Below are 25465 nucleotides of genomic sequence, written 5' to 3'. Positions count from 1 at the left end.
CTTATTCTCATCGCTTTTTTTTAAAAAAGAGTAATATGAATATCCCCCTATCCCACGTGACCGACCACGATCAGAGCAACTAGCAATCAAGCGGCGAATCATGAATACAAATGTACTTGAACTGGTTTCGTTGATAGTTAACCTCGATTCATTGTTTCGAGGTTGGAATACTACCAACGATACTAGCAGCTCTTGGTGACTGCGGCCGCATATTTGAGAATTTCCCCGGGTCTATACCCATCCGGGTGTGGCAATATGGAATTGGATATCAGCAGTGTTGAAATTCGATTCCAAAGGACATGTATTACTTCGCGTTGTGTTATATCTACGCTATAAACATCAATTGAAGGAAGTAGTGCCCGGTTGTTGAGAAGAATAGAAAAGAATATGCTGAGACGGTATGATGTATATCGACAACAATATACTGATTTCCCTTTAGTCCGATAGCTGCGAAGAAGAGCTACGAATCTACTTAAATTGCGATTGCTCATTTGTATATGGGATGTCTTCAGGTGGTGCCAAGAGCTCTAAATTAGCTCGTCAAAGGTAAGATTTGTACGGAGGAGTAAAAAGAAACCACTGGCGGTGGAGCTCTGATAACAAAGACTAGTACCAATGATAAGCATTAAGCATATCTATTTTCAGTTTATTTCATATACAAACTGCTTTATCTGTGAAGAGTAAATCAGCCCTAAAATTATGCGTAAATCTCACGAGGAGCCAAAAAAAAGTGCCTCGGTCCGGTTCAAAAAGCGCTTGAATTCCCCGCATTTTCAACCCCGACAGCGATCGGCAACTTAGATATAATTCTTTAAAAAGCCTCACAGACCCGGGCTGGGGAACGGTCTCAGATGCACATTCCCACCCTATTACTATAACTTATTGACCCGGACATCGCGTACAACCTCTTAACACCTTGAACCTTCCCACGCGGTCTCGCCTCCACACAACCACAATGTCTCTCCAAACACCCCTCTGCTCGCTCTTGAATATCCAGCACCCAGTTCTGCTCGCAGGAATGGCACGCGCCTCAGGAGCACCCCTCGCTGCCGCCGTCTCCAATGCCGGCGGCCTCGGCACGGTGGGCGGACTGGGCTATACACCCGAGCAGCTGGACGAGATGCTCACTGAACTCAAGTCGCTCCTCCGCGACCCATCACTGCCATTTGGCGTCGATCTTGCGCTGCCACAGGTGGGCGGTGGCGCACGAGCCACCAACCACGACTACACCCACGGGCACCTGGACGAGCTGATAGAAGTCACCATCAAGCACGGCACAAAGCTCTTCGTCTCAGCAGTGGGCGTTCCGCCCGAGAAGACCATCAAGCGGCTGCACGAAGCCGGGATCTTGATCATGAACATGGTTGGTGCGCCGCGGCATGCGGAGAAGGCGCTTGAGCGCGGCGTGGATATTGTGTGTGCCCAGGGCGGCGAGGGCGGGGGCCATACAGGTGATATCCCGTTCTCGGTGCTGATACCTGCGGTCGTGGACGTTGCGCGCAAGTATAAGAGCCCGTTGACGGGCCAACCGGCTCAGGTTGTTGCCGCTGGGGGCGTTAACGATGGGCGCAGTCTGGCTGCGTCGTTAGTTATGGGTGCGTCGGGGGTGTGGGTGGGTACCCGCTTTTTGGCATCTACTGAAAGTGGTGCGAGCAAATTGCATAAGGATGCGGTGGTTAGCGCGAAGTACGGCGATACGCAGCGCACATTGGTTGTCAGTGGGCGGCCGTTGCGGGTGTTGCCAAATGAGTATATCAGAGAGTGGGAGAATAGGCCTGAGGAGATCAAGAAATTGACCTCGAAGGGAGTTGTGCCTATGATGCATGACCTCGAGAACGAGAAAGATGTTGACATGCCTTTTCTGATGGGCGATGTCTCGGCCAGTGTTAAGGAGATCAAGCCTGCAGGTGATATCTTGCGGGATATGGTGAAGGGAGCCGTGGAGGTTCTCAGGACGAGCAACTCATACATCAATGCGGCGCCATCTAGTAGGCTGTAGGTCGAGACTGGACTACCCTATGGCTGGCGCATTTATCAAAACATCCAGGTTTGAATTTCTAATATGGCATGTACTTGTACAGCGAAGTTTGATCTCATAGACCCATGACAGATATCGATTCTGGAAAAAGTCTGATGTTAAATCCTAAAGGTGCAGTCGGAAAAGTCTGCGAAACCAGGGGTCGCGCGTCTCGTCCAGAGCAGCATGTTCTAGAAAAAAATTAATCAAACCCTCCTTGTTTCGATCCTTCGGCATGTGTAATCCTTGAAGTATCTATCGCGTAAATTGGGGTTCGTGAAAGCAATATGGAAACAAGGGTACGTCGTGATGGCACATTTCTCCCGAAAAAAGAGATAATGGGTCAGAGGACTCCAGCAAAATCGAATCAGCACCGACTAGTGAACTCCATTCAAAACAGCGTTCTTGGAAGCCCGAGCCTGGAGGATGTTGGGGGGGAGGTGGAGGGCCAAAGACAGGTCGTTCCGAAGACGCGGGAGACTGAGTGGCTGACTGGGTAGCACCACGGTCAGATTCATCCGGTTCTTCCTCCTCACTTAGGTCCTCCTCGTCCTCATAGTCTTCCTCGTACTCACTCTCGGTACCCTCGTCGTCATGGTCTAGATGATCATCGCCCTCGGCCAGTCCTTCTCCCCGACCCTGGGCCTGCATGCGGCGGCAAAGAGCTTCAAGATGCTGGCACTTGCGTCGCCATCTCTCCAACTCCTCCTGGTTGCGTGTGCGTTCTTCAGCCATCTCAAGGATGTTGCGGTTGGTGGATTCGTGCTTGCGGTTGAGGGTGTGGTTCTCTTTCTCGAGGCGCTTGGTCTTCTTGGACATCTCCTCCATCTCCTTGCGAAAGGTAAGAAAAAGCTCGTTGCTGTTGTTCAGTGTGTCCTCGACCTGCTTGAACTTCTCCACGTAGATGTTTAACTGACTGCGGAGCTCAGCCTCCGTGTGAGAGAAGGTTGATACTTGGGCGCTCAAGGCACGACCGCGAGCCGCCTCATTCTCGGCAGCTCGGCGTTGTTCCTCGTATTTGGCCGTGGTAAGCTGAATTTCCAGATCCTTGCCGCGAAGAAGACTCTTGAAGTAGATATCACGCATCTCAAACTGGTCGCAGAGAGTCTTGATCTTAAGGCGGACACTAAAGGTAAAAAAAAAGCACGAAGTCAGTAAACGATGAACGTGCTGCGGGGATTCATCCTCATGTCGAAGGAAGGCGAGGACGTATGCGTACGCTTCATTGAGATCGATATCGAGCGTCTCGGCCCGGGGGTTTTGCTTTGAGGCCATGACGTCTTGAATATCCCAGAGAAGAGAGTCCAGGCGTTCATTGACAACAATGCGAGCTCTTTTGTCATTTTCTTCTAGCTTCTTGTTTTCGTCCTGTGGAGAAGAGGTTAGAGAAGGTCCAGTCGCGCAACCTCTTTTCAACCTCGTACCTTGACTTTCTTGTTTTCCTTGGTCAGCTCACGGCAGAGCTTCTCCAGCTTATCCTTCATGGTAACGGTTTTGTTCAACTCTGACTTTCCTTTCTCCTGGTCCTTCTGCAGCTGATCCGCTCGTTTCTTGCTTTTGGCGTGGTCCCGATCCAGCTTCTTCATATCGGCGAGCAAATCGGTGTACCTCTTATGAACGGTTTCCAACTTGACCATTGGCGATTCTATAGTATTGAGCAGCTGATTCAAGTCCCGCGTGGCCTTCTTCACCTCCCGCTCTGTACATCGCATGCAAGTTAGCCTTACGTATCTTTGACTAGCATAGAAAAAGGCCCATCCAAGATATTGGACATCAATCCTCAGGACTCACCGATCTCCATTTCCTGGTCTTTCTCGTTCGTCGCATCTTGTTCGAGCTGCGAGATCTTGGCGGCTAGCAATTTGGAGGTTTCGTTGGGATCGGCGACTTTCTTCCCCTTGTTCTTTTTTCCTACTGTTGCAGCAGCCATGATGCGTGGTCGTTCCACAGTATCTGCTGGCTTTCAACAGACCCGGCCTTTACCCTGAAGTTGTCGCGTGGCCGGACAGACTCCGAGAAATTTGTGCGGTGGTCGGGGTGGGATACTTTCCAAAGGATGGGCGGAGATCGATTCGGCGGGTTCGTTAGGATCTGTCGGAGCGGAACCCAGAGGACTTCAGAGCTCGGTCAAGAGCAAGGCCTCTGGGGAAGGAGATTCGGATTTTGTCGCGGTGCTTCGTGATTAAGCGCAGGTAGACGATGCCGTCGGAACAGAACTCAACGAGGGGACCTCTTAGTCATCCCGTCATCCACCTGTGCCACCCCCCGGGGCCCCGAGCCTTCCAAGGTCCGTCCAGTCTTGTCGAAACAAGATGGATTGATGAGTTTCAGTACGTTTGGGTCTCTGAAGGGCTGGACCTGTGATGGAGTCCGGATCATCAAAGGGCGATGAGAGAAGGGTTCTCTTCAGGAACAGTGTCTATCAAATTGTTCCCGCGCCGAGACGCCGAGAAGTCGTGAGACGGCGCAGGAGTGTGTTTGGGACCGATCTACTTGTGCTTAGGTTAAATCAGAGGGCTTTGGTGAATTGGCTGCGTTGAACCCAGTCACCAAATGCTGTCCAGGATTATGCTGTTAAAGTTGACCACTACTTGCATCATATCCCACCATTTGATGTGTTTGATTAATGAGCGCATAGATCACCCGAGATTGCTCACAAGTTACTCAGACTTCGAGTTTCCATCCCACACTAGCATGGTGGTCTGGATTCATTGGTCTACATTATATAGCAAATCATTACAAGAATATTTACAAGTATAGACCGAGTGCCATGGTTATACTTTGATTTGATAATACATCAAATGACATTCTAGTTGCCGGCAGAGAATGCGGCTCTGCTGGCCCGCTTTATGGTGAATTCAGGCGTACTCTAGCTTGAGCACACTACCCCTCACCAAAATCTATAATGAGCAAAAGTTTCACTCTTCAATTGGAAATTCCAGGCTGGCAGTGGAACCAGCCAACCCCAGGAAATAGGCGGGCCCGCTTCTGCTCACGTGGCCAGTGATAAGGAAGTAGCACGGACGTTGGATACTTCTCCAAAGATATCCTGAGACAATCAAGCCAATATGGTGCTAGGACCAAAGCCCACGAAGGCGTGCGGTGAGGAGAAAATCCATTGTTGGTTCCACCAATATCACACTAACGTGCATATACAGTCAACTGCCGGCGCCTGAAGGTATGGGTTGCATAGCATGTGAGAGCAAGTCAAAGCAGAGCTAAAATGCTTCTCCAGATGAAATGTGAAGTATCAGGGCTCCCGCCATGCCGGAGGTGTCGACAGAGCAACAACACCTGCATATTCAAGCCTCGAGCAAATGTATGAAGCCCCACTATGGATTGGGTGTCACTCATATTTACACTCAGGTACAACTAGGCCTCTGCAGTCCATGGGCCTCTAGAAGAACCTCAGGACTATAACTCTACTTCAAGTATTGCCATGCAACATCAGCAGTCTGTTCTTGATCGACTCGACAGAATTGAGAAGGCTCTGGGTATCAATTTGGAAGGTACAGAGAGCCCTCGCAGGCTGCTGGAGTTATCGATAGACGAGAAAGATGAGCAATCTCCGAGTCTCCACATGAAAGAGGTTTGGGCCTCGACTGCTCATCTCAGACATATTACCTTCCCTAAACAAGATGACAAAATTTGGGCTCGACCAATCGTCAAACGCCTCTGGAACTCGTAGGTATTTCTGCCAGTTGCATTCGCGCCTGTGATTAATGGCTGTCTAGATTCCTTAACAATCTCCCGCTCCTGCATTTTCTGAAAGACAAAGACATTTTTGCTGCACCTACACCTCTCTTGCTTGCCTCGGTCCTCTATATTGCGGCACTCAATCATAAGTCGGCAGAGTTAGTGTCACTGGCGCCTGGCTACTTTGCTGCGATTTACTGTGCGATAACGGAGCTCATATGCCCTCCGCCCATCGCCCAAAACATAACCACGTCAGTTATACCAGAACAAGGAAAGCCTATCCATGATATTTTGGGTCTCATCATGGCAAGCCTGAGTTCCGAAGGTTACATCCATACAACCGGGTCATGGATTGCGACTGGCTATCGGTTGTGGCTCGATAGTTGCCCACGAGATCTAGAATCTTCGTCGTCTGACTGGCGTGGATTGTGGTCTGGTCTTCAAGTTATTGACATTGAACACGCCTCTATACATATGTCATACCCTTTACTCCCCCGCCAGCCGCCGATCGAAGCAATCAGAAACTTGAATGCGAGACAAGGCAATGCTTACCAAGGCTTGGCGGAGATGATGCATTTTGGACTGAACCACTTTGTAGGAAGAGGCTTACCGACAATTTGGGACTCTATCAATGCCGACGTATCGCATACAGTTTTAAGCGTGCGCAGCGCATTCACAGAGGAGGACTCGGAAGTGATTCGGCTATGGGCACGGAAGCTTGATGACTGGTTAGTGCGGTATAATGGGACATCTCGTGAGTGTTTCTTGATTCCTATGTACCCTTCGTTCAGGTCTTGATTCTAATCTCCGCCCTAGAACCAACTCCGTCGGACCGGCAGGGAATCTTGATCCTTCTACAATATCATCTGCACAAGCTATATGTTCTATCTATTTACCATCCTGCTCGGGGGTTCGATATAAGCTCGGCAAATATCACTCCTGTAGAAAGGCACGAGCTTCTAGTGTCAGCTCGGGCAGTACTGCGACTGAGAGAGGATGACGCTAGTATCTGGTCCAATTGGGATCTTATAGTAAGCCAAAAAAAAAATTATTCCCATCAAGAAATTCCTGCATCAGATCTAACTTCCGTGAAGATGATAACGTGGGCGGCTGTTCTACTTCTACGAGGCATAGAAGATGGAATGACACACCAAGATGGTAAGCTCATTATTAATACATCACAACGTCCGTATGCTCACAGTCCTGATAGATTTACACTTAATCCGAGGCCATTTACAAAGCCTGGAGCGGAGCCACCCATCAACGGCCAGTATCCACACTGTTCTATTTCAGCGCTTGGATTCCAGCATGCAATCCATGCACACCCCGCCAGGTACAAATGCAGAAGTGATGTTACCAGGCCCCGATGCAGATGACTCGTGGACAATATTTGACCAGGAGATCATGGCATTGGCGAACCCACCATGGTTATATGAGGAGGCGGCCCCGTTTCAACGGACGGACAATGATACTGGGCTTCTGGTCGAAGCCGGGCAGAACTTTACCGCAGGTATAGCTTGGACTCGGACAGGATAGGGCGAAGATTCCATTCTGAGTATTTTCATTTCGACTCTTTTGGGCAACCTCAGTACTAGATCCTCCTTATGACAAATCTCAACTTGAATGTCTGCAAACCATTGTGGTAAGACTTCATAAGCTTGTCAGCTCCCTTCCACTCTTCCAATCGAGAAAATACCTCCCACTGCGTCCCTGTCTCTCTTTGGATCTGCTCCCATAGTCTAAGCCACGTCTTGTCATCGTGGCGGTAATGCTCTGGTGCATTTTCCTTGTCATCCGGGTCAATGGGATCAATACGACCGACTTGGCGTCCAATTATGAGGGATCCAGGTTGGGCGCGAAGGAGACTGACCAGTCGCTTCCCGATCAAGACCTGGCTGTCCCAGCTGAAAAGGTGGAAGAAGGAGGCAGCGTTGACAATGTCCACTTGATGCAAGAGTGTTTTGATAAGCTCAGAGTTATTGTCGAAGATGTCGGTGCTGATAAATTTGGCCTTCAGAGTGGACCGATCCTTGAATAAATCGTAGCCTATGTCGAAGAATTCCCCTCGTAGATCCGAGGCGTATAAATTCTCTCCCGGGACTCCATCGTAAACCTAGAAACGCAATATAATGAGCATCTGAAATCGAAGTTACTGGATAAAATCATGTTTGAACATACCAGCTTTCGAAGTTCTTGTCCAATGGCACAGCCTACATCCAAAAGCTTCTGTCCAGATTTGAGGCGTTGCAGGACTTCGGGATAGACCGGCGACTCCGGAATGCTCATATCCAAGAACCTATATGATCCAATGCAAGGGTATGGGAACTAGGATTCTGTGAGCCCTGCACATCTAAGAAAAAGAGAATATCCCATTTGAAAATTGAACCACTCACCACTTCAAACGCGCGCTTCCTCTAGAAATTTCAGATAAAGGAATCAGCACATCCGATAAATCTTTATAAGGAGATTTACAGAAAGCTCCCACTCACCACACCCTTAACATGATCCAAGATCTGATCAGCTGGGATCTGGCTGTACCGCTCCAATATAGTCTTAGCAGGCTCCGGAACCTCGTCGATCTCGGCGTCAAACCATGGTAGCTCTCTCAGGTCCTTGCCCTTGGCCATCATGGACCGAAGTTCAGTTTCTGATTTCGCCATTGCGAAAACTGCTGCACTCTATTTCTGCAAAGGACAATGCGTCCTTTATGATACATATACCGAGGGGATGTCTAGGATGGTGGAAGGTCTGGGTAGTTGGTGAGGAGAGTTAATACTAATCCTAGTTCCGGTTAAGGTTCCCCGTGGTGGGGCAGCGCTTTGTTGCGAAGCAGAGACATTTGCTTATTCTCATCTCAAGTTGGTTATGTCTGCCGTTCGTTGAGAATAAGTTATTTCCCATAAGCTTACTTACTTTTAGCTGGCTCTCAATTTGGCATGCACTGTGAACGGCTCTACTTGTAATACTGGCGTCTCTACCAGATGCCGACAAGATTAAAATTTTGTAGGTTCCAAATGTAGGCTTCTGCATAGCCCACAAATGGGGCCCGACTTCCAGCCCACACCCATTGATGGGGCCCACGGACATAAGGGCACATTAAAGCTCATGCCATTAGAGCGTTTGGTTGGGCTGGGGCTTTGTAGGCTATACAGTGGTTTCGTATAACATACTAGTTTACTAATTGTTGAATTCCAAAGAAAAATAAATTAAATAGGAAGTGATATCGGGTCAACGCAAAGCGGGAAACCGCTCTGCAATTAATACGTAACATTGGGTATAGTACACAGAAAGAGAAGAATCATCACATCATATCATACAGACGGCCCAGGAGACGCCTGCGCCACACCAGCCTGGAAAGAAAACGTCAGCACTAATGGCCGGCATCCGGGTCACCGGTATCGCCAGTGGCAGTCTTGCTACTAGCTTCTGGTACGGAGCTAGGGGTAGGCGAGGAAGCGAGAGAAGCAGATGCTGGAAATGGTGGAAAAGGCTCGGTCTGGTCACGCGATAACCTCCGAATAGATGAATCGGTCGACATTTGATCATATTTGTCAGAAACTCGACGGGAGCTCAGCGATTGACCTTGTTCGAGGGGTCGCTCTGTGACATGCTCTTTAAGCTGAGATGGGGATACGGACTGAAAGGCATGTTAGAGCTGATTTCAGCTGAAATGAAGGATGGATTGACCATACCAGCTGCGCGTCTTGCGCATCTAGCCCACGCTTCATGGCCAGTTCTTGCGCAGCAAGTCGTCTCTTCTCAATCGCAAGCTCCTCTTCCTTGGCCGCCTGGTCCTCTTCTTTTTTCAAATCCGCGAGGGATGGCATATCGGCATCATGGATGACCTCTTGATCTGTACTCATTGGTGATTTTGTCGACGAGCGCTTCTTTTTTCCACGCCTCGCCTTTCGTGATGACGTTTCTGCCAAGCTAGAAGTACCAGAGGGAGACCTCATTATCTCCGGTTTCGAGCCCGACAAGTCATCCGACTCTAGCCCTGTACCACGGCGCCCCAGCGCAAGAGCAAATTCATCGTCTAGCGGAACTGCATCTTCTTCGTCATCACTAGGGGAACAGATCCCCGCGGGAGCTGAGTGAGTTATTAGTGCCCCGTGATGATCCAGTCTCACTCCGATGCCGTCCAGAATCCTGATAAGAAACTAAATTCTCCTCATTCTCATCCATAGCAGCCATCAACGGCTCGTCTTCATGGACATAGCGTCGTAGGTTACCTGGGTTTTCCTGCAATCCCGATGCCGAGGGACGATACTTAACACCCTTTGCCCCAAGCCTCCAAGGAAAGCGCTCCAAGAACCCCAGCAGAGACGAACTAGGGATAACCGTCGGATCGGATCGGTTATCCGGATTAAGCACTGTACTCCTGCGCCTTGTGTGACGCGTGCCATAACTCATGCGCCGCGGAAGTCGCGGCTGCTCCGCACCGCCCCGTGCCAGGCCACTGCCAGCCAGGAGGCGGTCCAATTCCCCCGTGCCCCAGCCCAGTAGCCCGTCGTCGGCTTCGTCGTTGTCCCAATCATCGTAGAAGTCGAAGTTGGCTTCCGCATTGCCGCGGCGCCGGCGCCGCAGCTGATCTTCACGCGTTGGTATGCAGCAGGCAGTGCACGCAGATATACAGTTTCCAAGGGAGGACAGACATGGCGATATGTAGTTCTGGGAGAAAGCGTACAGGCCTTCCTGGGCAGATTCGTTGGCAGTTTCGAGGTTTTGGGAGATCTGGTTGATCCGCTGGCGGATCCTAGGATCACGCGTGCGCATCATAGAGAAGGTCCGTTGAATGGAGCGAAAAGGTGGCTTTCACCTTATCCAGGTGAACTCGAGGTTCTGGAGAAGTGACGATGATGATGCGGCCGGGCACTGATAGCATGTTAGTCAGCTGGCACGTGCGGGCGCACCCTCTGGGGTAAAACCGGCAAATCGGTTGATTCTTTTCTTTGCCTTTTTAAATCTAAGACTTTGTTGAGGGCCGCGGGAACATGGTCTACTATATTCGGTTCTTGAAACCTCCTCGATTTGAGCCGGATAAGAAAAGTATCGCTAAATCAGGACGATCGTCTAAGAAGTCCGTGCTTATCACCGCACTTATCTGCCTCACCACCGACTTGGGTGATGACTTTCTTGCCGAAGATGTAGATCTAGCAGCCATTTGGGCTGAGGAATCTTCCAAAGAACATATAGATGAATTATCTTTAACATGGCAAGCTGGCTCGCGTCAGATTGCTGTCTCAATGGGTCCATACTCCCCGAGCATGCTGAGCAGCATCCCGGAGTGCTGGAGATCCGAGGTAAAGGAACCACAAAAGACACGATGGAAGCCAATGCCATTCCATTGGTGATATCTGGATGCAGCGCCCCATTTCGATTGGGATCAGAACCTGCGGAGAAGCTGATCTTGCGCGAACTCACTCTTGCATCAAGCCATACTGCAACACTTCGGATATGGGAGGAGACAGGCAATAGTATTGCTCGGCATATCTGGTTAGTACCACCCACCAAAACACCTGAACCCATATCTCATCATTGTCGCGTCGGAAGGGATGCAGCTCTAGCATCGGTGATCTTCCTCGATCAGACTATTACCAGTGAGACCACCGCTCGCCTGCCGGCTCTCAGTAAACTCCTCCACCAGCCCCGCGGTCCACCATTGCAGGCCGTGGAATTGGGAGCTGGCTGTGGCATTGTGGGGATTGCGCTAGCGAGCATGCTGGATTCGTGCGAAGTACTTCTCACGGATCTCCCAGAGGTGGAAGAAATAGTCCAGCGAAACCTTGCGGAGGCCCACCTGAAAAAGTCCTCGTCCGTTTCGTACCAGAACTTGGATTGGGACGAGCCGCCTCTGCAATTCTGTCGCAAGCGCATTGATCTGATTCTGGTGTCTGACTGCACCTATAATGCAGACAGTCTCCCCGCTTTGGTCTCTGTGCTTGACAAGTTGACCCGTAGTTCCCCGGAAGCCCTTGTTCTCGTGGCTCTCAAGCGGCGGCACGAGAGCGAGGCCGTCTTCTTCGATCTTATGCAGTCCGCGGAGTTCACAGGGGAGCAGGCATCTATGGACATGCCGGCACAAAACGACCAAGTGGACAAAATCGAATTACATTGTTACCGGAAGGTGACGTGTCATAGATCAGGGTAGTATAGACTTTCGGTACTAATTCATAGCTGAAGACCCCAAATTGTGTGGGTATCACTCTGAAATGATTGGTCAAGGCCATCGCCCTGTCAGACTCGTACAGGGTAACTATACGTAGTATTATAACATCGAGGTATAGCCGGCCTCCAGAACCTGGATATCATGTGACAGAACACCTATTTTTCAGGTGTCATAGATAGTCTATTCTGTGTTGTCAGAGCGGCAGGAAGACCCCCTGTTCCGAAGTAGAAAACATCCCATCACTGGTCGAGATCGTTCTACATCAGAGGTGATGAAGAGATATCTACCCAAGGTTTGCTGGGAATCAGGAAACATGAAACGCCTTACATGTCCAGCTGCTGAAGCGGGTAGGCTAATTCCGCGGGGCCCATAGAAAAGCACAGGGCGGGTCGTGTCCACTGTGCGTCATCCCGCTCGCTGAAAACCTGCCGATCCTTTGCTGCACTGCAGAGAGCATCACGAAGCTATGGCTTATTTTACACGGCTGAAACCGCTACGGCCATTGGACATTGGTGACAGCTGTCCCTCTCATTTGTTGTCCAAGTAGCAATTGAGAAGGAAACTTTGCCTATTGTGGAGAATGGCCGACGCCACCAAGATCAAAGCAAATACCCTGGCAAGGCATTGCCACACCGCAATTTTTTTTTAGGACCTGAAGGTCCCAGCAGCAAGTTCTAGGCGGGACGCAGGACCAGCTGTGCCTGCGGCGCGCCTACATGGATTCTCGCCGAATTGGGTGCCTAGAGCCCAGAAATCGCTCATAGTAAGAGGGGCCACCTCCTGGATTTGGTACAGTATGTACGAGACTATGTACGGGGTGCATCATACCTGTACCTGTAAAATGTCTCAATCTTGAGACGATCCCAGAGATCCCAGGCCAAAGGAAGGAAACGCAAAAATCTCCAATCTCCAGATCCAGTGCCCGGACTTGGGAGGATTACGTAGCACCGCACCGTCAAAGTTTGCGACCCTGAGAGCCTGGATTTCCCGGGGGAATGCCGTAAGCAGCTCCCCGCCAGTAGACACTTTCTTCTTCTTCCCCGTCGTGCTTTCCTCCTTTCACCTCAATTTGGGTCTTCAGTACCAGGTGAGTTGTTTTTTTTTCTTTCGTGTCCTCTGCCAGGTAGAGCTCTTTCAGGAGGCTTCCCTAGCGTGGTATCAATGCGTCTTTTTTGGACCAAACCCTGTTGAGCCCTAATCCGAACACCGCCCGCAAATTTAAAAATCCCTTCCCCCCTCCAAAACCGCTGCCCTCTCCCTCGTCCAATTTTTTCTCTCATACTGGAACTGCCAGTCTGATTCAATCTAGTTTCTCCATTCTTCCTAGTGTTCCAGCCTTTGGATTCCCTCTCCAAAGGCAAAAACGGCACCACGGCTCGAGTAGCCGCGTACCCTTCTCTCAGCCAAATTGTATCCGCTCGACGTCTCCGCAACACTCTTAACAACATTCCACCTCCTGCTGATCGGTCCTAAACTTTCTCCGGGTGCGCCTTTTTTCGACCCGTTGACGCCAATCCCAGTCTTTCCCCCAACCCTTGAGCTGCCGCATAGGACTTCTCTGCAGGTTCTTCCTCTTAAGGAGGAAGGGTCTAGGAGGCTTGGTCCAGTCAACCTCGGTTGCGACACTTTTCGTCCTCCCTAACACGCAGTCGCGTTACTTGGAACTTTCTACTTTCTTTGAATCTTTAAGATCAAAATCGTGTTGAGTCGCAGCTACACGGTTATGGCACCGACTGCGTTAGTTAGTCCTGCTGAAATATGCTCTCTGAAAAATGAATTGATCAATCGTGATCAGCTTGATCTGATCACCGACCGTGGGGACGATTTGTTGCAATCTCGGTTGACTGCCAAGGACAAAGTCTTGGACGTGTTGAAGAAGCGCGCCGCGGAGGTCAACACTGACAACTGTGGTGCCGGCGAGGAGGACCCCTTCTACGTTGCCGACATGGGGGAGGTCTACCGCCAGCACATGCGTTGGAAGATGAACTTGAGCCGTGTCAAGCCCTTTTTTGGTAAGTCCCTTCCTACGGCTCGCGCTGTCTTCAGGGTTGAACTCTTCGTGCTAACTTGATTCTCTCAACAGCTGTGAAGTGTAACCCAGACGCCGAGGTTCTGCGTCTTATGGCCCAGCTGGGCAATGGATTCGACTGCGCCTCCAAATCGGAAATTGAACTCGCTCTTCGCACCGGCGTCGACCCCAGTCGCATCATCTACGCGCAGCCCTGCAAGACCAAGTCTTATTTGCGGTATGCTGCTCAGGTTGGCGTTAAGCAAATGACCTTTGATAACGCGGACGAGTTGTACAAAATCAAAGCTAACTTCCCGGATGCGGAGCTCTACCTTCGTATTCTGACCGACGACTCGACCAGCCTGTGTCGGCTGAGTATGAAGTTTGGCGCCTCGATGGACATTGCCCCTCAATTGCTACAGCTTGCGCATGAGCTTGAGCTCAATGTTGTTGGCGTCAGCTTCCACGTCGGCTCCGGTGCCGAAGACCCTTGTGCGTTCTTGAAGGCTGTCCAGGACGCTCGTGCCGTGTTCGATCAGGCTGCGGAGATAGGCTACGAACTGCACACCCTGGATGTTGGCGGTGGTTTCTGCCATGATACTTTCGAGAAGTTCTCCGGTATCCTGAGCGAGGCGCTAGATACCTACTTCCCACCCAGCGTTCGTATCATCGCCGAGCCCGGCCGATACTACGTTGCCAATGCCTTCACTCTGGCCGCCCACATCATCGCCCGCCGGGACGTCCCTGATCCATCGGACCCGTCTCGTGATGCATACATGCTTTACCTGAACGATGGGGTGTATGGTAACTTCTCGAACATCATCTTCGACCACCAACACCCCGTTGCACAAGTTCTGCTGCGTGGGTCCTCTGACGGGTCTGAGTCTCCGAATTCTGCGACTTCGGAGAACATCGCCTACTCCATCTGGGGCCCGACTTGTGACGGTATCGATGTCATCACTCAGCGCATTGACTTGCCTGGTCTGTTGAACACCGGTGACTGGCTCTTCTTTGAAGAGATGGGGGCCTACACCAAGTGCAGCGCTACCCGCTTCAATGGTTTCTCCGATAACCACGAGGTGATCTACATCTCGAGCGAGCCTGGCGCGTCTGCGTTGCTTGACTATTGAATGGTTTTCTTTTTGTTATTTCGGGCTCAGTTCTAGTTCTTTCGGCTTAGATTTAGCTTCCTACCGTGATATTTGAGTGTGTCTATCTTCATTCCAAGTATCATTTGCTCCCCAAAAGTATTTCGGTCTATCTTTTGCACATTCTTGAAGACAGTCTACGCTGAACAGGGTTCGCGGATCTTATTTAGACGTTTTTGTATAGAATAGACATCTGTTCTGGTTATATCGATGCTGTATTGCCCCCCTCAGTAGACTTGGGGAACCAATTGAGTATTCTTCTATATCATCTATGCGCCTGATCTCTATCGACAAGTGGTGATCGAAATTTGTACAAGTGGCTAGGGGGGGGGTTTGCTCGCTTTGCTGCACTCCTCCCTAGCGTTAATTCAATCGCTCAACAGTCAACTCTGCCTCGGAATCAAATGCCTGCACCAGTCCTCCGGCATCGAGCTTTTTCTTCCACTTAGCTGACTCGTAACGAGCAAGAATGAAAGTCAAACGCCCAATGACGTTCTCATCCACTGCCTCTGCCACCGCTGGAGACGGCGTACAAGTCCATCGCCCAAACGCCCAATTGAGAATGTAGTACCGATACTCCGACTCCTCGCCCTCCGTTCTTGATTCCATATCGTCCGACGTCTCAACGGGCGGCGTTTTCGTCGAGCAACGAACAACCCCCTTGATCCGATAAACCTCCTCTCTAGGCGCAGACCCAAGCAACGTCTCCAAAGCCTGAACATCAATGGTCTTCAAGGGCTCCTTCGCCTTCAAAACAGCGGACAGAACCTCCACCTCGGACTGGTGATCATGCTCATGCTCCCCCTCCATGCTGATGCTGCACCTCACCCCCCTCCTTCGCAAACAACGCCCCATCAATGCCCAACAACACACTCTTGTCCACAACCCCCTTATCCGACTTAACCCACGGCGTCTCCACCTCCAAGTCGCCCACCCGATCAAGACATACATCAAACCGCCTCTCATCCACCTTTTCCCACTTATTAAACACAATCAAATCCGTATACCGCGCCTGCAACTTCGCCGTGTAACTTGTATCCTCGTACCCCTCCCAGTTTTCCACATCAATCACACTCACCACCCCATCAAGCACATACGCGCCCTCCTCGCGCGCAAGCCGATTCACCTCCATCGCCAGCGTAGCCGGGAACGCCGACCCGCTCGTCTCGATCACGATGCGGTCCGGCTGCACCTCGGTGCGCAGCTGGGCGAGCGCATCACTGAGCTGGCCGACGAGGTTGCAGCAGATGCAACCATTGAGTAGCTCCCGCACGCCAGAGATCGATTTGGTGGAGGCGAGCTGGGAGTCGACGGCTACGTCGCCGAATTCATTTTTGAGGAGGGCGAGCTTGTAGGATGGGGGGAGTTGGGGGATCAGGTTTAGGAGGAGGGTGGTTTTGCCGGAGCCGAGGAAGCCCGTTACGATTGTTATTGGAATCGGGGCCATTGTGTGCTGGTTGGGAGGTTGTTTGTTGCAAACTTCCAATTCTTTCCTTCTTCGGCGGGGCTTGGGATCTTGAGAGTCGGTGCGGGGCGGGAGCGGGGCAAAATTGGCCTAGAGGAGAGGCAGTAAGTAGATCGGTAGACTACGCGAGGCAGTTGGGATGAAGGTGAGGCTGTACTGTGGCTTTTTCATTTGTTGATTTTTCTGCCTTCTGGTGCTTAGTTGGTGGGCGCTAAGCATGTGGCTGCGCAATTGAGGTGGCAGTCGTTCCGATGGCGGAGTAAATGGCTGGGTGGTATAGTTCGAAGATATCAGTGCATATAGGGGACTTGTGCGCTGAGGAATCTGTTGGTCGTTTGAAATATGTTTTTCCATTGTAGTTGTCTGTCAATACTGAGAGGGGCCAGGGTCAATTATGGACGAGCCACACTGGAAAATCATCATACCACGAATAGTGCTATCCTTGAGGACTTCATGTCATCCTATCAGTCCCTTATGTATCCTTGTGTCACAGTTTAATGTCAAGCCCTGAAAACAGAGGCAAGGCTTATGCTAGCAATTTTCAAAATATTATGTTAGGCATACGCATACCAGGAGGTCCAACACGGGTTGGCAGGGCAGGGGTTGTGTTGGCGCCAAATCGGTTTCACAACCCCCGCACAGCGCCTAGACTGGAAGATTCCTGTATGCCTTGTGCGCTATCTTCCAAGGTTGCACGTGTGGCTGGAGAATCAATCTGTGAAATAAAAGTTTGCATTTTCCTTCGAATCCCTCTCTTTGATTCAGTCTCTTTCTCAAACCAGTCAAATTCAAGTTCAACCAGTTTTCTCTATTCCATTATGATACCTCTGGGCCTGTGGGCTTCGACCTTCAGCCTCTCGAATGTCAACACTACCGCTGATGGAATGTACCATATTGCCACTAACTGCTCTCTCCTACACCCTGGTCTTGAGAATCTCTCTGGGACTTTGGCGGAGCTTTGGACTTCCTTAACTGGAGCTGCCATGCAGTGGCTGTCACGCCCAGGTGAGAAAAGTCGACCGTTGTCGTAGTCCATGTAGCACTAAGGGACTTGCAGATGTTCTCGCGATTATCACTGCTTGGTGGATTACCTTTACCGTCGTCGTGACGATCTGCCTTTGCCTTGGGTTTGGATCTGGCGGAATCGTCGTTGGTTCGCTTGCTCCGCATTTAATATAACATTGAAACACGATAGGCTAATTCCAGAGTAGGCTCGCTGGCTGCTGCATTTCAATCGTTTATGTATGGCGGATTCACTCCAGCTGGAGGCATCTTTGCCACGTTGACAAGCATGGCTATGCTTGGCACTTTTCTGCTGCCAGTCGTGTTGCTCGGATGTATCATTGCAACTGGCGTCGGTGTGGCCGTGTGGAGACTCGGCTATGGGATACCTTGATTGATATCGGGTTATTTCGTGGAAAGTTCATTTGAAAGGGACATGGAAGGTATCTCCTTGTATGACTGCTGTCTAAGTCTCCGCCAGTATCAGGATGTTTTCTCATATCCCTCTCATTTATGCTCGCAGTTCTTTGCTCGAGAGGATTCTTGAAGTGCGTCAGTCGGTTCCTTTCCAATTTGACCTCATTTATGATCATTGAAGTGTCCCTAGAGTTGGCCACCACTGGTAGAGAAATGGTTTTACCCTGGGGTTAAATTGAAATTGCTTGCTAATACCTCGTAAATTTGAGCGAGGATTCTAGAGTTCCCAGGTATTTGGTCGTTTTCAGTATGACTTGCTGGAGGGCTAAATGGACATCTAGGACAAGGGACTAATCCTCCGAGTAGTTATTGTGCAAGTACAGCACCCTAAGGTCAAGAAGAGCGAGTGAAGATACTCCTACCATCGTGACAGCTTCAAGTCGAATGATATAGGTCGCTTGGATAGGCGAATAGCTCTCAGTTCAACATAGAATGTCCTGCGGGGGACTTCTGGTATGTTCCAGGGACTCTGAGTCAAGGCCAAAAAAAGGTATGGGCAGCATGAATTCTTCAGTGTAGGGGGCTCAACTCGGATATTGGGGGCTCTTCATACCCATGGGAAATAATCACCAAGCCTCCGTGACGAGAGGCCACATGGCCTCAGGGCTCTAAAGTAAAAAGTGAAGCCTTTAGTATCTTCGGTTACAGCGTACATCAGAGACCAAGTAATTAATGGGTGCTATATGACGGGTCACTCCTTTTAATCTCAAGATATCTCATTTGCATCACTCTCAGGTATCCTGTTTGCCTCCTGCTTGGTATCTCAGCCTGGCAGCTCCTTGCCTCTTTACCACCTCGCTTTTCCTGCCCTGCTATGCAAGGTAGTCTTTACATTTGGTATCGCTTCTCTACTCTTACACTCTTTACAATCTAACAGCGTATTTGAGGCTTACACTGCTCCTTCTTCTCACTAGGAATCAAGCCAGTCCCGATCCACAATGTCCGAAGACTCTGACGACGAGCCAAGCTGCGATCAAAATGCGAAAGCCTTTGGTACGATTGCCCAGAGACGTCGTTATGGCGTGTACTTCTCCAGGTCCTCTGTGATGTCCATGATAGCCGATTCCTCCCGCGACTCCGGACTCTTTTTGGATCGAGAGTTGTCAAACGAACTCTCCTTGGAACGAATTCCTTCTTCGGAAAAGTCCTCTCATTCCAAGTTAACCGAGAGTGATGGACTCAATATAACAGGGAATCACATATCACGTCCGCTTGTCGGCAACGATGCGGACATACGACTAACTCTGAAACATATTCGGTCAAAGCTCTGGCTATCTGACGGCGAAACCACGAGTGAAAAATCCTTGGAAATATCAGCGATTCCAAATGGAAAGGTTCGTATTGGTGCTGGAGGATTTCCCCTTTGCCCAAATTATTTTATATCATACTAATAGTCGAAAGTGTCCTCCGCATCAACATGTACATCCTTGCACAAACGATCTGGTGCACGACTTTCCGAACATAACAGTCCCCGAATTTGCCGATGCAGTTGCAAAGGCTGGAATTAGCCATGAGTCTACGCCGAAATTTCTTCCCGATTCTGCCCCCTTGAAACCATTGCAGTGGAGTCCATTTTCTCCATCCCCGACTCATAATGTCCACGCAGTCGACGATACTGCGACGCTTTCTGGGGTGACTTCATCAGATCAAACTCTCACCAAGCTCGAGCGTCCTGGACCATTGGATACCAAAGATCAAACTTCTACAGACAACCGACGCGCAAAGACGATGTGTTCGAAACTCTCTATGCGAGTGCGAGGACTTAAGAGATACATCCACAAGAAGCTCTCAGTGAAGACTTGATGACCCAGTAATTCCAGTTCCACCTCAGGTCGTCCATAGTTATGCCATAATGAAACTCCATGTCTTCCAAATGAGAATTCGCCGTAGACCATTACATCAACGTTGTCTCATGTGGCTGAACGTATTTGCCATCCTCGCGGGCCAATACGCCACCTTGGGGACTTAAGACATTCCAAGCCGCCTCTTTCTAATAGAATGTCACAGTATTCACATATTTCACGACGAAGAAAATCCCTCCAATGCCTCCTACGAGCATGTCCTCCCGTTCGGCAAGTCCATCACGCACTGCCGAGAATCTTGCCCAAAGCTCTGATCCCAGCGAAGACGAGTTATCCAACCTTGATGTCCAACAAAAGCCAGACCATTCTCGAGTAACAAGTCGAGGTACACCTGCTCGCCGCTCTCGCCGACAACGATCCGAGTACCGCAAATGGGACCGGGCTAGTGAGTATCCGCATGATAACACAACGGGGTCAAAGAATAGATCTTGCACTAGGCATTAAGGGATTTTGAAGGATGAATCCAAGTGGGCTATAGCTATTCTCGAGCTGGTGCTACGATCTGCCGTCTTTCTAGGGCGAGAGACCCGAGTTCATTGTTTTGACTATTCATCGTTCATGTATTACTAGGAGAGCCAAGCATGTCCACTCTATACTAGTATCACATTCCACGTAGTGCCTTTAGGAGTATACGGACTATATAGATGATGTGGGCTAAACATGGTTAGTTTTCGCCAAGTGAATTGCCATATATTCCCGGTGAGAAGTAGGGAAACCTGCTGGTCGACAATGAATATATGGGTTACTCTTCAAATGCCCTGAGCGCTGCAAGGCCAGCGACGGAAAACGAAGCTACCTTGTTATGACCTATAAGCCCATATTGTCAGTCACGTAATATGAATCAAAAAGCAATGAGACCAACATACCTCCATACTGAACACGCTCCCACCGAACCCTTTTCACAACCTCCGATCCATCTTTCTGAACAAACTTGTTTTCCCAGATCTTCAATTCAGTGGGACTATCCGGCTCGGTTTTCTCAAAAATCACAGCGCCAGGAGCCCCCCTCTATCTCCTCGCCAGTAGCTGCCTTCCAGTTCCGCCAGCCTTCATACCACGGAATCTCAACGTCATTCATAGCGTGCACGATGGTCAAATCGAGACTCTTCGACGAATACTTCAAGCCATTCGCATCCGGCTCTGCCGCATCAATTCCGGCCAGCCGAGCAAGCCTTCCTGCCGTGTTCCACTCGTCAACCATATGGCTCATCACATACTTCTGGAAGCGCGGGTATCCCCTCAACGCCGAGAGAAGCGGAGGCGTAAGACCCTTGAGGCTGTAACAATCGATCACGCTCGCAAGGCTGCTGAACGACGCCAGCAAGATGACACCGGCGAATGGCTCCGCGTCCCGGATCGCCGGCTGGATTGCCGCGGGATTAGGAGACCCGAATGCGAAACGCTCCGCGACGGCCGCTGTCACGGCTGTGCCGAGGCTTTGGCCCACGATTACGATGCGGGATGTTGGGATCTTCAACGGCCCTGCGGTGAGAAAGTTGATGAGAGAGACTCCGTCGGTGATTAGGCCCTCTTCGGTGGGGCTGCCAGTGGATAGACCGAAACCGCGGTAGTCGAGCGCGAAGACGTGGACTGGGTTTGACGGTGTTGAGAGGCCGAGGAGAGTGTTGTAGGCATTTGGACGGTTTGCGGAGCCCAGGTGAGCTGCATTTCCGTGGACTGTCGGGTGGTGAGCTTGGGTCTTGGGAGCTGATGTTGCGATTACGTACAGCTGACGACCACGCGGGCGTTGGGGTCATTTGCCAGTGCTTTGTAGGCGATGGTCTGCGTGTAATCTTTTGCAGGGCCCGATGGAGGGTTCTCCATCAGCTCAATTTCATGGTCGCGGCAGAGATGCAGTGGCATCAGGTGCCAGCCGTAGAGCGTCTCGTTATCAGGCGTGACGAGATGGAAAGGCTGAACCTGGGTCCCTGGAAGACGTCAATACATTGACCTGGGCCTCTAGGAGCTTAACATACTCAGAAACCCGAATTGCTCAACCTGGTTTACATCTTGCCAGCGACTCGGATTGACTTTATTGACATAAAGGACGCTGTTTCTGGGTCAAACCTCCACACTGAATCATACGTTCAAAACTGACTACTCACAGGCGCTGAACTTGAGGGAAGGTCAAACAATAGACGAACAGGACGTACAGCAGCCCAGCAGCTGCTAGCGACCAGTAGGCCTTCTTGAATATTGACTGCAAGCCCATGATGTTGTGGAATTGACAATCGCAGGGTCTCGGATTCGCCGTGATCATGTACTGATGACATAATATAATATTGTGCACCCGTGAACATATTATACATGTATGATCCATGACAGGCAGTTGATACGGTGGTATCCTCGAGACTTTACGTTTACACTTGCTAATGTTTAGTTCGCGCCTTCCGAGGAATGAGAGGGCTTTAAGGATCAAAAGGTCTCATTGGGTCGATTTTGACCCGTTCATGGGGGGGTCGCGCATCCATCTATGGAACACTAACTCCGGATACTTCTTGACAAATCTTTAAGAGCTCTTCCTGCTTTTCCACATTTGCAGCACCAGGGTGAGCCGACTCAGCACCCCGTGTGTAGCAGAACGAACCGCTTGGCAGGCTTGCAAGGGGCCCCTTGCCAGCCACCCAGTCAGCAATAGCTTTGGATGGCGTATCCAAGCCAGAAGATGCCATGCTGCCTCCCATCTTGGTTCTCACCCAGCCAGGGTGCATACTAATAACTTGGACCTCTTTGCCCCAGCGCCTCGCGAAAGCGTTTGCGAGCATAGTATCGTGCAGTTTGCTGTCGCTGTAAGAATGTGACTGGGTGATATTTCGCAGGTTTTCATCACCGCCATAATGACTGTCCGAACTCATGAACATTAGGCGTGACTTGGGCTTGTCCATCAGACAAGTGAGAATATATGGCGCTAAAGTGTTGACTGCGAATACAGCAGAAATCTTGTCTGCGGTGATCTCCTTGCTAGAGGTTGAGCCGTAGCCGATGCCGGCATTGTGGATGATCGCATCGAATGGACCGCGGCCGAGGCCGTTTGCATCGGCTGCGAGCTTCTTGGTTTCCTCGATAGATTTCAGGTCTGCTACGAGGACTGCCTCAGCTTTAGGGACGGCTTTATGAGCAGATGCCGCTCGATCTGCGTTTCTCGCGTGCAAGACGACTGAGTGGCCTTGGTCAGCGAGTACCTTTGCGGCGGCTTGGCCGATGCCGTCGCTGGAGCCGGTGATGAATACACGTGCCATGGTAGATCGAATGAGTCACAGCACACAACTTTCGATATTGCACAAGAGGTTTGAAAAAAAAATGACTTTATATTTGGACGTTGAATTCGAGTCTTTAAAGTCGAATGCCGGAAAGCCAGATGATATCATAAACTCGGTTCTGGTCGTACTATGACGTCAAACTATCCCCAAATCACAGGTTTCGTTAACGACAGTACTAAGACTTTAATTCGTTCAATGACAGACAAGGCCCTTTTTTTAATTTTTAATTTTCTAATCCGAGAAGGCCCAAAGGTCCTCGGTTCTGGAAACAAGGTATTGCTCGAAGATTCACTCGCAAATTCAACAAAAGAACTAGTTCTCATCATCCCCATGGATCTGACCATTATCTACACTGAATCAAGACGATGAATTCAAAAGAAGAGGCAACACGCTTGTTTCGGTGTAGCTCCACAGCAAAGATGAATCTTGGGTGTCAAAAGCCGCACCGGTATACCACGTATTTCTGTAGCCCTGCAACGCATATAGGTCTTTGTAGAACCCCTTTGCTATACTGTCCTTGGGGGACTGTCAACTCAAAGGGAGTATGACTTTTGTATCGCACAAATTGTGGCTTGTTGGAAGTCTTGTTCGCAATTCCATTTGCTTGGAGCTTTGCAATGTAGGCAAGAATTTCCTTTTGAACGTACTGGTCTGACAAGGTCCCTGGACTGCCATATTTGATGTCAAACAACCCAGGGACAGCGGTCGCCTGAATCGAGTATATTCCAGGCAGCTTGGGGATATGGTAGGGTGTATCGGCACTAACAGAGAATGAAACAAAGCCTGCTGGTAATCCAGTGTTGTTTACAAGGCTCGTGTAGTAGCCAGTGTTTTTAAATTGGCCGAAAAGAGCAGACTCCTTCTGGTCCAGGGCAAACGGGCGCAGATTTTCCAATTTCTGCGGTATAGAGATCAAGAGCTTTTTGGCTTTGATTGTCTCATAACCCTTTGTTGTTTGAACGATGAGATCGATACCGGTTTTATTGCGAGACTTGATCGATACTACTTTGCTGCCCAAAAGTACATCACTTCCGAGCAGCTCAGTAGCGTGTTTGTAGATATCGTCATTTCCATTATCAGCCACGATGAACCCCCCTTCGGTATCCTTAATGATGTCGGTTCCGAAATTCTTGAACACGTACAGCGTAGTCTGGTGGAGGAAATCGCCAAGGCCCTGGGCAAAGTTGAAAATGACCTGGGCGGCGCTTTGAATCTCTGGGTATTTTGCGAGGTACTGACCAAATGGCAACAGCAGGTCTTCTGGTACAGGTTCTGGGAGAAAGAAGCCCTGTTCAATGCTCGGGTACTGCGACAAATGTGCCGCATATGCCTGGATTCCGCTAGCAGGGTTGGGACTGGTGTAGTTGACTGGGTCAGCTGTCTTAGGATCCAGCCATCGAGTTTCCGGGCTCGATGAGTCAAAAGAAGACAGAGTCCAAGAGACCCCGAGTCGATTGAAAAAATCTTTGACAATCTGGAGGTTGTGGTAGATCACGACCCCATAGTCAACAGTCTGATTGGTAGCAGCATCGTGGTACGTATTGACATGCCCACCCAGTATGTCCTCTTTTTCAATCAAAATAACGGATTGGCCTTTGTCTCGAAGTCTCACCGCAGCAAATGTACCGGAAGCTCCACCTCCGATGATAGCAACATCACGGACGATCGTATCTTTGCATTCACCCAGAGGCACGACAGCTCCGAAGAAAAATAGAGCCCTGATTATTTTTCGCAACATTATTGCAGAGTAATCCAAGGAAAATTCTCTCTTGGGGGTGAAGAGGGGTATAGATCAAGTTTTGGTCGCGCCCTGCCAGCGACTACGGGTGGCTTTTATTTAGCGAGTGTTGAACTTTTGTTCTGGGCAAAGGCGTAATGCAGGCTCGGAATCAGTCGGATATCACTCGAGCTTCTGCTCATCAAATGAATGGCCCAGAATCCCTGTAGATACCCTCCATGCTTTGAGTGACCCATGTATATACTGGCCGGGGCTTAGCATCGAGTGGATCAAAACAACTCAGGAATGTAGGCTAGTCTCGCAAAATGTCCGGCGAAACGTCTGCAAAGTTTCCCATAAAAGGTGCCTGACAAATTCTCTATTCGAATCAGCGCCGAGAAACAATGGACACATAGGTACCTTGCAGGTTCCTAGATTCGTCTCAACGGATCGCGTTAATAGAGGTATGATTGGCGGCCGAGCGCCACAGCAAGACCTGCAGCTCGTGGAGCAGATGCACCTGACTGTGCCAACGACCATGTTCTGGACAGCTCATTAGCCAACCTAGGCTAAGCGACTCGGAGATCATTTCGACGCTGAAGGCACCCCGCCCCCAAGCCCGTGCATCACGCGCTGGAATGGAC

At 50.2% G+C, this 25465-nt stretch overlaps 14 protein-coding genes across 14 annotated transcripts; 7 read left to right on the top strand and 7 right to left on the bottom strand.

Moving 5' to 3' along the window:
• Positions 1-955: 955 nt before the first annotated feature.
• On the top strand, positions 956-1999 carry N7468_006615 (NAD(P)H-dependent flavin oxidoreductase; the record flags this gene model as incomplete). The annotated part of the gene is made up of 1 exon (XM_058475911.1): positions 956-1999. The coding sequence occupies one exon, from the start codon at positions 956-958 to the stop codon at positions 1997-1999; it is 1044 nt and encodes a 347-aa protein (XP_058328801.1).
• Positions 2000-2272: 273 nt separating this feature from the next.
• N7468_006614 (taxilin) lies at positions 2273-3947 on the bottom strand (the record flags this gene model as incomplete). The annotated part of the gene is made up of 3 exons (XM_058475910.1): positions 2273-3385; positions 3442-3716; positions 3809-3947. The coding sequence occupies 3 exons, from the start codon at positions 3945-3947 to the stop codon at positions 2273-2275; spliced, it is 1527 nt and encodes a 508-aa protein (XP_058328800.1).
• A 1138-nt stretch (positions 3948-5085) lies between these two features.
• N7468_006613 (Zn(II)2Cys6 transcription factor) lies at positions 5086-7249 on the top strand (the record flags this gene model as incomplete). Its single annotated transcript, XM_058475909.1, has 8 exons — positions 5086-5119; positions 5176-5195; positions 5253-5336; positions 5394-5701; positions 5752-6467; positions 6530-6744; positions 6808-6871; positions 6924-7249. The coding sequence occupies 8 exons, from the start codon at positions 5086-5088 to the stop codon at positions 7247-7249; spliced, it is 1767 nt and encodes a 588-aa protein (XP_058328799.1).
• Positions 7250-7304: 55 nt separating this feature from the next.
• N7468_006612 (uncharacterized protein) lies at positions 7305-8373 on the bottom strand (the record flags this gene model as incomplete). Its single annotated transcript, XM_058475908.1, has 4 exons — positions 7305-7826; positions 7892-8038; positions 8107-8127; positions 8203-8373. 4 exons carry the CDS (start codon positions 8371-8373, stop codon positions 7305-7307), a joined length of 861 nt encoding a protein of 286 aa, XP_058328798.1.
• Positions 8374-9083: 710 nt separating this feature from the next.
• N7468_006611 (uncharacterized protein) lies at positions 9084-10492 on the bottom strand (the record flags this gene model as incomplete). Its single annotated transcript, XM_058475907.1, has 3 exons — positions 9084-9350; positions 9406-9803; positions 9844-10492. 3 exons carry the CDS (start codon positions 10490-10492, stop codon positions 9084-9086), a joined length of 1314 nt encoding a protein of 437 aa, XP_058328797.1.
• Positions 10493-10925: 433 nt separating this feature from the next.
• N7468_006610 (uncharacterized protein) lies at positions 10926-11864 on the top strand (the record flags this gene model as incomplete). The annotated part of the gene is made up of 1 exon (XM_058475906.1): positions 10926-11864. One exon carries the CDS (start codon positions 10926-10928, stop codon positions 11862-11864), a length of 939 nt encoding a protein of 312 aa, XP_058328796.1.
• Positions 11865-13572: 1708 nt separating this feature from the next.
• N7468_006609 (type III PLP-dependent enzyme) lies at positions 13573-15020 on the top strand (the record flags this gene model as incomplete). The annotated part of the gene is made up of 2 exons (XM_058475905.1): positions 13573-13894; positions 13966-15020. Coding segments are annotated over 2 exons (1377 nt in total), but the record flags the coding sequence as incomplete, so codon positions are not given.
• Positions 15021-15401: 381 nt separating this feature from the next.
• Positions 15402-16485, bottom strand: N7468_006608 (GTP-binding protein; the record flags this gene model as incomplete). Its single annotated transcript, XM_058475904.1, is given in 2 exon segments — positions 15402-15842; positions 15862-16485. The coding sequence occupies 2 exon segments, from the start codon at positions 16483-16485 to the stop codon at positions 15402-15404; spliced, it is 1065 nt and encodes a 354-aa protein (XP_058328794.1).
• Positions 16486-17321: 836 nt separating this feature from the next.
• N7468_006607 (uncharacterized protein) lies at positions 17322-17899 on the top strand (the record flags this gene model as incomplete). The annotated part of the gene is made up of 3 exons (XM_058475903.1): positions 17322-17508; positions 17561-17656; positions 17715-17899. 3 exons carry the CDS (start codon positions 17322-17324, stop codon positions 17897-17899), a joined length of 468 nt encoding a protein of 155 aa, XP_058328793.1.
• Positions 17900-18920: 1021 nt separating this feature from the next.
• Positions 18921-19785, top strand: N7468_006606 (uncharacterized protein; the record flags this gene model as incomplete). The annotated part of the gene is made up of 2 exons (XM_058475902.1): positions 18921-19316; positions 19384-19785. The coding sequence occupies 2 exons, from the start codon at positions 18921-18923 to the stop codon at positions 19783-19785; spliced, it is 798 nt and encodes a 265-aa protein (XP_058328792.1).
• Positions 19786-20039: 254 nt separating this feature from the next.
• On the top strand, positions 20040-20288 carry N7468_006605 (uncharacterized protein; the record flags this gene model as incomplete). The annotated part of the gene is made up of 1 exon (XM_058475901.1): positions 20040-20288. The coding sequence occupies one exon, from the start codon at positions 20040-20042 to the stop codon at positions 20286-20288; it is 249 nt and encodes an 82-aa protein (XP_058328791.1).
• Positions 20289-20586: 298 nt separating this feature from the next.
• Positions 20587-22056, bottom strand: N7468_006604 (uncharacterized protein; the record flags this gene model as incomplete). Its single annotated transcript, XM_058475900.1, has 6 exons — positions 20587-20651; positions 20711-20850; positions 20900-21521; positions 21572-21772; positions 21821-21894; positions 21950-22056. The coding sequence occupies 6 exons, from the start codon at positions 22054-22056 to the stop codon at positions 20587-20589; spliced, it is 1209 nt and encodes a 402-aa protein (XP_058328790.1).
• Positions 22057-22315: 259 nt separating this feature from the next.
• On the bottom strand, positions 22316-23083 carry N7468_006603 (uncharacterized protein; the record flags this gene model as incomplete). The annotated part of the gene is made up of 1 exon (XM_058475899.1): positions 22316-23083. The coding sequence occupies one exon, from the start codon at positions 23081-23083 to the stop codon at positions 22316-22318; it is 768 nt and encodes a 255-aa protein (XP_058328789.1).
• Positions 23084-23461: 378 nt separating this feature from the next.
• N7468_006602 (amine oxidase, flavin-containing superfamily) lies at positions 23462-24842 on the bottom strand (the record flags this gene model as incomplete). The annotated part of the gene is made up of 2 exons (XM_058475898.1): positions 23462-23629; positions 23667-24842. 2 exons carry the CDS (start codon positions 24840-24842, stop codon positions 23462-23464), a joined length of 1344 nt encoding a protein of 447 aa, XP_058328788.1.
• Between the last annotated feature and the right edge of the window lie 623 nt (positions 24843-25465).

Source organism: Penicillium chermesinum (genome assembly GCF_028974085.1).
Source record: "Penicillium chermesinum strain IBT 19713 chromosome Unknown utg000005l:1.0-4115287.0:1.0-4118363.0, whole genome shotgun sequence".
Taxonomy (NCBI): Eukaryota; Fungi; Ascomycota; class Eurotiomycetes; order Eurotiales; family Aspergillaceae; genus Penicillium; species Penicillium chermesinum.
This window is presented reverse-complemented; position numbering and strand designations above follow the sequence as displayed.